Below are 10,368 nucleotides of genomic sequence, written 5' to 3'. Positions count from 1 at the left end.
GCCCAAGAACAGTAATGGTAATCTTCCATAATGTTTGTGTAAGTTTATGACATTGCTGGCTGTGAACACAAGGGAAGAGATTCAATAGCTTTACCTTGGGCATATATGGCCAGTGCCTTTTGTCAATCAAAGGAAAAACGGGCTTCCAGATGCACTGGGAGACTGTAGTATGTGAGATAAGGAAAAGGAGGGAGGTTGCTCCTTAAATGGTCAGTCATCTGATCTAAGGCCTTGTCCTTTCATCCTGGTGAAGACAGTGACTGGATTCAAAATTAAACATCCAAAGTTTAAATACTCACTACTTAACTGAGTTGCAACTTAGCATTTAAATCTGTCTTTTATACAATACCCTGTGAATCTTAACTAAAGGGCAGCTTTTGTTTACCTATGCATTAGCAGTATTTTAATCTATATTTTATTTCCTCTTAAAGAAGACAATGGTTTTATATTCTATGTTCCTTGAAAATGTCAGCCTGAACATGGGGTTTCAACCTTCGTCATGTATTCCAAAAATTGCTCCAAATACCACTGTAGCTCTGAACATCAATTCAGCAGAAAGCTAAGCTGAAGTTAATGAAAGGGAGCAGATTATCTGGGATGTATATAATGTGTCTCCTGTCCCAATTCCACTCATAATTTCCTCTCCCACCCCTAGTCAGTCTGAATGTTTCAGACAGTTCAGACAACACAGAAATGTCATGGAAATACAGAAAAAAACCATCTTCCCAGAATACTGCGAGTGATCAAGTTAAAAAAAAAAAAAAGAAAGAAGAAAACTTTTAAGAATAATAAATAGTAAGCTTCATCTGTCCACCAAATACCCTCAACTTTTCCAAGTATCTCAAACATAAAAATGCACTCACTGTAGCACTTCTTGCAGTGTCAGTATGCCAGTTTTAGCTTATTTCCAGTTTCATAAACAAACACCATAACAGATCATATTTTAGCAGAGTTGAATTTCTTTCTTAAAGCCAGCTTCATAGGTTTTACAGTTTCCAGCAAGCTGTTAGTTTACACACAGTGCTGTGGGTACCCACTACCCTGTAAAAATGAGTCTTTCCCGCAGTATAACGGAGTTACGTTAACAGATGCATGCAATCAGGCTGGCTTGTGCTCCTCATGCCCTGGGCCGAGTCATGCATGTTCAAATGTCCACATTTTGTCAATAAATTATCTCATCTTTCTGCTACAGTTCTTGGTTTGTACAAAATCCTTTGTCCTCAGTAGGGGTTTGGTACAGGAAAGGTTCAATCTATTTTTTTTATTTTAGAGAGGATTTATACCTGTCACTTAGATTGAGTGGGCGGTCTGTCAAACCAGCGGGGGGTGGGTGGGTGGGTGTGTCTGTGTCTGTAATTATGTCCTGAAGACGAGCACGTAGAGAATTGGTTCAAAAATGCCGTCTTATCGAAAGCAGGTAAGGGCTCCTTCTCTGTGCAACACAGCCATCCGGTGTGAGATCTGGGCCTCCCTCTGACGTGTGGACTGGTGCCAGGGAGCAGGGACGGGCCCGGGCCGGGCCAAGCCGCCCCTTCACGGAGCGGCGCCATCCACAGCGCCGGGCAGGGCACGGCGACAGGAAGCCGTCGCGAGGCGCGGCACTTCCGGGCCGCCTCCCGCTGTGCATCCTGGGAGCTGTAGTTCTCGTCCCCGCAGAGGCGGTGGGGCATCTGTAGCGCATGCGCAGAAGCTGCGCCGCGCTGCAGGGGAGAGCGGGGCCTTCCAGTCACACGATTCCCCCAGGGGCCCGCCTCTTTCTGTCCCGGCAGCACTCTCTCTCAGAGGAGCCTGCCGTTTGGAAGGTTGGCTCAGTCACGTGGTTCCCAGTGACCAATCAGATTTTCCAGTTGCTGACGGCCGCCCTTCCGCTGCCTTGCAGCCCTGCGAAATGGCGGCGTCCAGGGGGCGGCGGCTGCTGTGGCAGGGCCGGTGCTGGTTCTCGCAGACGGAGTCCGCTGCCCCCCCGCAGCCTGCCGACTCGCTCTACCCGCCCGTAGTGGCTTCCGCGACGGCGAAGAGCAAAGCGGCCAAGCGGCGGCGCCTGGAGCATTTCCACCAGCGGGTGCACGCGGCGGCCTCGGTCGAGGAGAAGCTGCGGCTCTACGGGCAGCGGCAGCGGCCCAAGTACATGGTTTACCCGCAGACCTTCGCCCTCAACGCCGACCGCTGGTACCGGAGCTTCACCAAGACCGTCTTCTTGCCGGGGCTCCCCCCGAGAGCGGCGCCGGCAGCCGTGAAGGCCCCGGGAGTGATGGTGCCGGAGGCCGCGAAGGCCCCGGAGCCGGCGGCGGCAGTGGCACCCGAGGCCGCCGAAGCCCCGGAGCCGGGAACGGCGGCACCGGCCGCTGCGAAAACCCCAGAGCCCGCGGCGGCAGAGGCGCCATGCCTGGATATGGGCGAGCTGCGGTCGCTCGCCTGCGATGCCCTCCTGCAGGAGAGCTTCTACCAGAACAAGAAGCGGCCGTTCCTCTACCGCGATCAGGATCACACGCCCGGCCCGTTCCTTACGCAGCTCGTCTCCACTCTCGCCGCGTCCCTGTGCGGTCGCAACCCACTGCTGGCTGCCTCCTCCCTTGGTGTGGAACGGGGATGGGTGGGAGAGGGGAGTGGGAGCCCTTGGGTGGTGGGCCTGGTCTGTGAACACGGCAGGAGTGTCGCTGGTGTAGCGGAGTTGTTCAGACCGTCACTAGTAATTAATCTCATCTCCATAGTCCTACGTGGTGCGAGTGGACTTTGATTTTTCCGTTTTACTGCAGCTACACAACAAGAATTGGGAGGGTTTTAAATGCAAAGGGGTGATCTCTATTTCTCTCTAATCCTCTCTTCTGTTTCAGATCTAAAACCTGAAGTTCACTATTACTGGCATCATGGTGAGGAAGTTGTTGTTCATGGACATCGAAAGGGTAGAGTTGATCCTGTGCGATTTCAGATAGATGATAAGCCGCACCTCCAGATCCGTGTACCAAAGCAACTTCCAGAGGTGTGGATATTTTCAACAGCAAGTTAATTGTGTGCATTTTCACTCATGTTTCTGACAGCCACTGAAACCATGCAATAGGTAGTATGTGGAGGACCTGCTTAATCAGGCATGTGAAACATTTGTGCAGTTTTCAAGTCTTAATGCCCTTACTACCTTGTCGTGGTGTAAGTGCTTTGTAGATCTTGAGACACTCTTCTGAACTTCAAGTTGGTCATCTTTGTGCTTTAGATAAAATGCATGTTGTTACACTTAATTAAATGGAGTTTTTAACTTATTTAATGCTTGTAAGTGGAGGCAAGAATAAGAAGTGTGGTGTGAAACGTTCTGTCCTCAGTAGAGGATAAGATGAGAGAAACAGAGAAGAAAAAAGTGGAGTAAGAGAGAGCACATATAATCTGAATGTGAGCTCTGTTACCTGTTAGTACTGCTTAACAGTTGTTTTCTTGAATGCTCAGTTTTGTGGAAGCTGATTCAGTATTCTAATCTTTTTCTTCCAGGTTTATACAAAGGTAATTTTGTAGCCTCTGAAGTTTTCTGTTGACCAGTTTCCACCAAAACCAGAAAACTGTGCTCACTTTCTGTAATGCTGTACATTTCTTGCTAACTTAGTTGTACAATTTGCTTAGGTTAGTACCGTTAGATGTTAAAAACCTTGGCATTTTGGAAGAACTGTCTAGGCAATCAAAACGTTACATAGTGCAAAACACTGAATACCTGTAAACTCACTCTGCTGGTTCAAGTTAGTTTATTGACTGCTGCTAGAAATGTTTTTGCCTGTCTTCTACAGAAGCAGGTTCTGGTTTTGAAGATAGTACCAATTGGCAGCTTTGTTAGTTCCATTTCACACAGTGTTTTTTGTGTATTGCAGAAAATTCAGATATCAATATAAGATGCACGTACTAGCACTCATCACAAGACAAGAAATTGTGTTGCAAAAAATTAATTTCAGTTAAAGTTATATATATGGTGCAAGTCTAGCTTACATACACCTTCTGTCTGACCAGAAAGTGGCATTTTATGTGAGGCTTGATGTCAGAAACATGACTTACGTCAATGGCTTTTCTTCTACTTTCTTCAAGATTGTACCGCTGGAATCAGATCTTGGAGATGTTCCAGTTATTGATCACAAACCATCCAAACTGCCGTTGTTCAAAAAGCAGTACGAAAACAAGGTATTTATAGGTAAGACTTTCTAGTCATGAAATGTTAACTACTTTTTTTGCGTAAAAACCCAAAACAACAAAAAAACCCCCAACCCCAAAACGAACACCACCCCTCTGACCTTTCCTCTCCCATCAACAGAAAAAAAATTTGAATATTTTTATATATAACTATACTGTATAAATATATATAGTATTTAAATTTCTGTTGAGATTCCATGTCAGTTAGGCATTGGGGAGTAGCATCGTCCTATGCATATAGTAGTCTGTGTCCAGATTCACTTGAAGGAGTTGGGTCGAATAGAAAATCGGCAGAAAACTGACTTTGAATTTTGATACATCTCCTCAGAGCCATTTTAGTATGTGAACTCTTGCCTTTTAGAGCTGGGCAAGACCTCCAGTCTCACCCAGAAATGGAGGAATCTCAACATTTATACAGACCTACAATAGAGGTTTTAACCTTCTGTTGTTTGGAGTCTGATAGTAATGTTGTGTTTGTATGTGTAATTAAGAGTCAGTCAGAGAATGCTCTTAATTTTTTTCTTTTTGGGGAACACAGGATCAAAGGTAGCAGATCCATGCTGTTATGGACACACCCAGTTTCATCTTATTCCTGATAAGCTAAACCGGAAGAGGTTTATAAGAGCAAATCTTGAGGATCAGATTGAAGTTGTTTATCGAGCTAATGGTATTGCAAGTCTCTTTGCCTGGACAGCAGCACAAGCAATGTATCAAGGTGAGAGAGTCAATTTGATAAATTCTTCCTCATGATGAATGCCTACTGTAAAGTTCTCTAACATTTTGTCCCTGCCACCTTTTTCTCATGCTTTTTCTTCTGAAGACTATCCAATGAAGCAGACCTTGTGCAAGGGAGTTAGTTAAGACTTTTAGTACTTTCACTTAGGGAGAATTAATTATGCAGAAAAATACTTTTTCACATATAAAGCTAAGCCTGTGCAAAACCCTCAATCCTGCATTCACTTGCTCACTCCACATTTGTTATGGGCAAAGGTGGTAGATACTGAACAGTTTAATTTTTAATTTTTTTTTTTCTGAAACAACTGTGTTGCTTAGCCCTTTGTTTCAGAAATGTCCATTCTATGAAATTACAGTCAGTGAAAGCAAAATGTCAGCAGCCTTACTTTAGGATTTTATGCCTGTGTTTGTCTAAAAATCCTAGAAGACCTGGATGGATAGACAGATGAGATCAGTCTTTGCTTATTTATGTAAATATAATTGTTATCTTGTGTTACTAGAAGATACCTGGTTTGTAGTTTCACTTGTGAAACAACATGTGAAAGAAAATCCTTTGACTGTGATGTGTATTGCTGGCTCTGCATCAAATTTTTTGTGTAATGAAATGTTAGAAAGCTTGACTTGCTTTGTGAACATAAAACATTGAAGCCAAGTAAGTTTTGGCTTCAAAGCTGGTTACAGTTGTAAGCACATTATGAGTTATAAGGACAGCATGATTCAAATCTATGAAGTTTTTTCTTTGTTCTGTAACAGTTTCTAGCGGTGTTCATTGCACATGATACCAAATATCTTTTAAGAATATTACTGTGTGTGCTAGGACACATGCATAAATATGTAAAGAAATTTTTTTAAAAACTGTTAATGCTCAGCAGGGCTTGTTTGAAGCATTAATACTTTATTGATATAGCGTGCTTGGTGTTCTCTGGCTGGTTGCTATAGTCAGTTATGCTCATGCATACACATGCATGCCTCTGTCATGAAACAAATGTTCACTGCCCTGTGAGAAGCGTGGAATTGCTGAAAGACATTTCCCCTCAGATCACTTGCACGACTTGGATGTGTTAGTAACTTTCGTAATTTCGAAAAGTCACTTGGCTGATCAGTGCAGGGTTTGTATCAGTCAGCAGTAGGAAACCGTGTACTAAATGCACATATGTCACTGTGTCCCTGATCTTGGAAGTATCCTTAATTGGTGGTTGCATTTTAGTTAGTCTGTATGAAGAATGCTTGTGTTGCTAAAGCAGACAGCAGTTTTTCCCCTACTAAGTGGCTGCTGCAATTCCCAATGTTGTTCTGCATTTCAGGATTGAGGTTTAGATGTGTGTGCTGATAGGAATTTCAAGTCCTGTGTAACTAGTGTTGTTTCTTTATTTCGTAGGATTCTGGAATGAAGCAGATGTGACCCGTCCTTTTGTATCACAGGCAGTAGTGACTGATGGAAAATACTTTGCTTTCTTTTGTTACCAGCTAAATACTTTAGCACTAACTGTAGAAACTATTCAAAATAACCCTCGGAAGAATATCTGTTGGGGTACAGATAGTAAGCCATTGTATGATGTTGTGGAAAATGGTAGTGTGAAAGGCTTTAATGATGAAGTTCTGCTTCAGTTGGTTCATTTTCTGTTAAACAGGCCAAAAGAGTTGTAAATCATTAAAAAATAAAGTGTTCCTGTTTATGTGCCTGGACTTCATTGTAACTCCATGAAGTACAGGCTGGAATATGCCTTGTTCTTAGTAAAGTATTTGTCTAGCAAACACTATATACATATTTTGTGATATTTGGGCCTTATTTCTTTATGTTAAATGTATGACACTGTACACTGAAAAATAAATGTCTAGAATTACTTAATGTCTTTTGTATATTTACTGTTAGAAGCGTATTCCACTAATTCAGAGTCATGTGAATACTTTCTTTTAGCAGATATGTAGCTCTCTGTTGAACTGTCAACAGCAAAGTATGAAATAATATGACCGTCTGGTTATGTTGCTAGGTAACTGCTGTCTTGATGTTCAGGACCAGTGAAAAATTTCTGATTTTGTGCCTGAGAAGAAATTGATTGTCTTAAATGCTTACTCATTCTAAAGAGAAAGTGAGCTCAGAATAAAAAGTGTTTCTTAAAAGTGAATGGTTGGCAATTTAGTTACATAGTAAGGGAAATTTTTAGACAGTTATTGAGCAGTAGTATAAACATGATGAAACTTGCTTCCAAAGATTCTATTATGAACATGCATACATGTTTTTAAGCTGTCACTTCAGGAACAGAGAGTCCTCTAAAATCCGTTCGGAGTCTACAGTTTTCTCTTTAGCTTTGGACCTTGATTTCAGCTGTAGACATGTGATGTTTTCATTGCTGATACTGGGATGTCTTACGGCTGATAGGATCTCTGATTAATAAGATACAAGATGTAAGGACTGTTTAGGAATGTTTAGTTATCAACAGAGTGTATCTGGGTTTGAGGTAATTAAACATGCCTAGAATTTTATGAAGTTCTGTACCCTGCAACTGACCTTTTTGGAATTTTCCAGGGTTCGTCTTAAGAGTCAAGTAGTTTGTTTTTAAAGAGAGACTACTGAATCATACATGACTGTTGTTGAAATACTTGCCTGCACATTCTTCAGCCTGACCAGTTGGGGATCCTGCTTCCCGTTGTAAACTGGCTTACAGAGTATTTTGCTAATGAAAGATGAGGTAGTTGTAGAGTCTTAGCTGATTGGTACTTTGCTATGTTGGACAAACTATAGTTGCCACTTGCTCCACCAGCATAGGATAGTCTGGATAAGCCAGATGTGCATAAGCACTCGTTTCTTTTTAACAGAAGCAAAAAGTCTGTAAGTGCTCCTTTTGTCTTTAGTGATGCTTGAGTATTACTAGTTCTGATCACTGCTGATCCTTGGATTAAATGAATGTTCCATGTAGGAATAGAAGATAAACTGTTGGGTAGGCATGTTGATTATAGAGAATGACCTGTGACCTAGCTTAAAAGTGAGTGAGTGATAATTGTTTTCTGGTGTGTTAAAGCGATGATGCAAAATGAATGGAAGGATATTAAAAAAAAAACCCCACAAAACAACAGTTGGGTATTCTGACCCTGCAGACAATCTTTACAGTTGGTACAATATGGTATTACCTTCAGCTTGAAACTGTGTGAGTTGCATACAAGTAGTGGCTGTGGAAAGCTGACATATAAAGTCAAAGAAACTCCTGCTCCCAGGGTAAAAAACCACTCATTTTTCTGTGATTCAGCCCTTGTCTATCCTGAGGATTCAGCTGTAGTAAAGCAAGTTCAAAGAAGGACTTTTTTCCTTTGTGCAGCTTTACTATTGACTGAAATACCACTGTGGATGTGTAACCTGGTAGAAGAACCTAGTGTGGGAGTGAGGGAGGGAGGGAGGAAGGAAGGAAGGCTTAGTGTGAGCTGGCTATTTTGTAATTGCAAAGTACCAACTTCAGCTTTCTGTAGCTGTCTCAAAAGGCAAGGGGATACCCTGGAAAAGCAGTGGGGTGGTACTGTTTTACCTTCTACTAAGGAAAAAGTGTAATGGGCATTGTTCTGCTTTTTTGTTACTGACTGGCAAAGTTGAGACATCATAATGTATGCAGTTTTCTACAGCAATCTTTCATCTTGTACTCATCTGTTCAGGGTGTTTAATGCTGCATTATAACAATAAAGTCAAAAGAATTTTTTTTTTTAATTAAAAGATTGTATAGCTATTAAATGTTTGAAAGTAGAAAGCTTAGAAGCTGCAACATTCCTATTCTTGAGCTTTGCTCAGCAGAAACCTCCCGTGATTCTACTCCTTTAAGTCTCATGGGAGCATCATTCTTCAGTATTCTATTTTGTTGTGTCTGCTGTTTAAAAGAAACAAAGGCGATTCAAAGAATACAGGATGGAAAATTCCAAGTTTGGATCCTTTTTCCTGTATTAATTTCTGCTTAGGCCTATTGGAGAATATCACAAGGGAACGTAAGGGGGAATCTAAAAATAAGACTTGGTTTTACTTAATGAGGCAAGTATTTTCTCTAGTACTGAACTATTTTGCTTAAAACTTGTATCACCTTCAAGTGAATGACTGATCCATGAAATTCTGTGTATACTGTTGTTTCAGATTATGAGACTGCGAGTGGTGACTTGGAATGGAACTGCCTAAGCAGCCTTTCCCAAAATGAAAGCAGAAAGGAGGAGATGGGAAGACTCTGAAACTTTCTTATATCTATATAGGGTCATGTTGCACCAAGTTGTTGGGGTAGGTAGGTCTGTTTCGTTTCAGACAGGAGAAATAGCTTCAATATTTATAGTGTCTGCTTGGTCACGGAGAATTCTCTCCTAATCTCTCTTCTATAGTCAGGTTTTCTGTCATTGGAGAAGACACCTGCTCCTTTTGTCTCAGAAGCAGATGGTTTCCTTGGTCTGGAGATCCACTGAGGGGGGGTTTCCTGAGGTAAGAGCAATTCTTCAAGTCAGCTGTTGGTGAGAGAGTCTACTGACAACTTGGCCCACTGGGACTGTAGAGACCACACATACTGGCAGTGTATCTCTGATGGAAGCAATGAAAGCGGCTTTCCGGTGCATCTTAGGCTAAAATGCACCATCCTCAACCAGTAGTATAACTGAAGTGCACCAGAGTAAGAGACCTGGGAAGTTTGCTTTGAGTTAGCACGAAGTCTCATCTGGTACAAAAGAATAATGTCCTGTGGTTCAAAACTGAGTCTAATAAACATAGCCCCTAGAAAGCTTGCAGAAGAGGTTACACAAGAACTACTTTTTCATAGAGGGAGAAATTTACCAAGTGGGTAGAAGTGTCAAAGTAAATGGACTTATCAAATGGGTAGAAGTGTCCAAGTAAATGGAACATCAACAAGGTGAAAAGAAGACCACGAAGTAAAACCAGACTGGTTGCAAACAGTATGTGATTCTGCATACATTATATTCTAGTAGTGTACCAGAACCCCACTGAGACAAGACCTTCAAGAAATACAAGTTAAGGATCCTAAAAAAACTATAAATTGGAAATGCACTTAACATCTGATAGGAAGTCCTTTGTGTCTGGGACCAGGCAACAGCAGATGTGAGACAGGGTTTGGGGTTGTGGGTTTTTTTTCCACATTCTCTGTCTTCCAACAGAGTGTCATTCCCACCAAAAGCAAGAAAGCCCATTACCATAAAGCAAAACATAATAAATCCCTAAGACAGAGCAGGTAATTGATAAGGGAGGAGTGTTCTGTGATTCCATTACCAAAGCTTACTTTGGTTTTCCTGGATAATACTGAATAGCGGTAGAATGGAATCCCACAATGGGTCTGAGACTGGTAGGGGAAAACAGGTAGCTGCTCCCCCTCTTTTGTTATTGTGAAAGGATGGCAAATGCAGGTAGCACTGCATTTGACAATCTAATACAGGCTGAGGTTATATCAAGAACATGACAGAAATGAGAAGTTGCTCAGCCAGATCTAGGTGGATTTGGTTTGAGGC

At 42.1% G+C, this 10,368-nt stretch overlaps 1 protein-coding gene across 2 annotated transcripts; it reads left to right on the top strand.

The window, feature by feature from the left end:
• Positions 1-1,862: 1,862 nt before the first annotated feature.
• Positions 1,863-10,349, top strand: MRPS30 (mitochondrial ribosomal protein S30). 2 transcript variants are annotated; one of them, XR_775522.1, is made up of 6 exons: positions 1,863-2,576; positions 2,835-2,980; positions 4,060-4,162; positions 4,700-4,876; positions 9,005-9,146; positions 9,245-10,349. XR_775522.1 is itself a non-coding variant. In XM_010585753.1 (5 exons), the coding sequence occupies exons 1-5, from the start codon at positions 1,889-1,891 to the stop codon at positions 6,541-6,543; spliced, it is 1,383 nt and encodes a 460-aa protein (XP_010584055.1). In that variant the 5' UTR covers positions 1,863-1,888; the 3' UTR covers positions 6,544-6,756. The 2 variants fall into 2 exon arrangements, 1 of the variants encoding a protein (XP_010584055.1); XM_010585753.1 differs by lacking the exons at positions 9,005-9,146; positions 9,245-10,349 and adding an exon at positions 6,275-6,756.
• The last annotated feature ends 19 nt before the right edge of the window (positions 10,350-10,368 follow it).

The sequence above is a fragment of the Haliaeetus leucocephalus genome, unplaced genomic scaffold, assembly GCF_000737465.1.
Source record: "Haliaeetus leucocephalus isolate CR32 unplaced genomic scaffold, Haliaeetus_leucocephalus-4.0 Scaffold120, whole genome shotgun sequence".
NCBI lineage: Eukaryota > Metazoa > Chordata > Aves > Accipitriformes > Accipitridae > Haliaeetus > Haliaeetus leucocephalus.
This window is presented reverse-complemented; position numbering and strand designations above follow the sequence as displayed.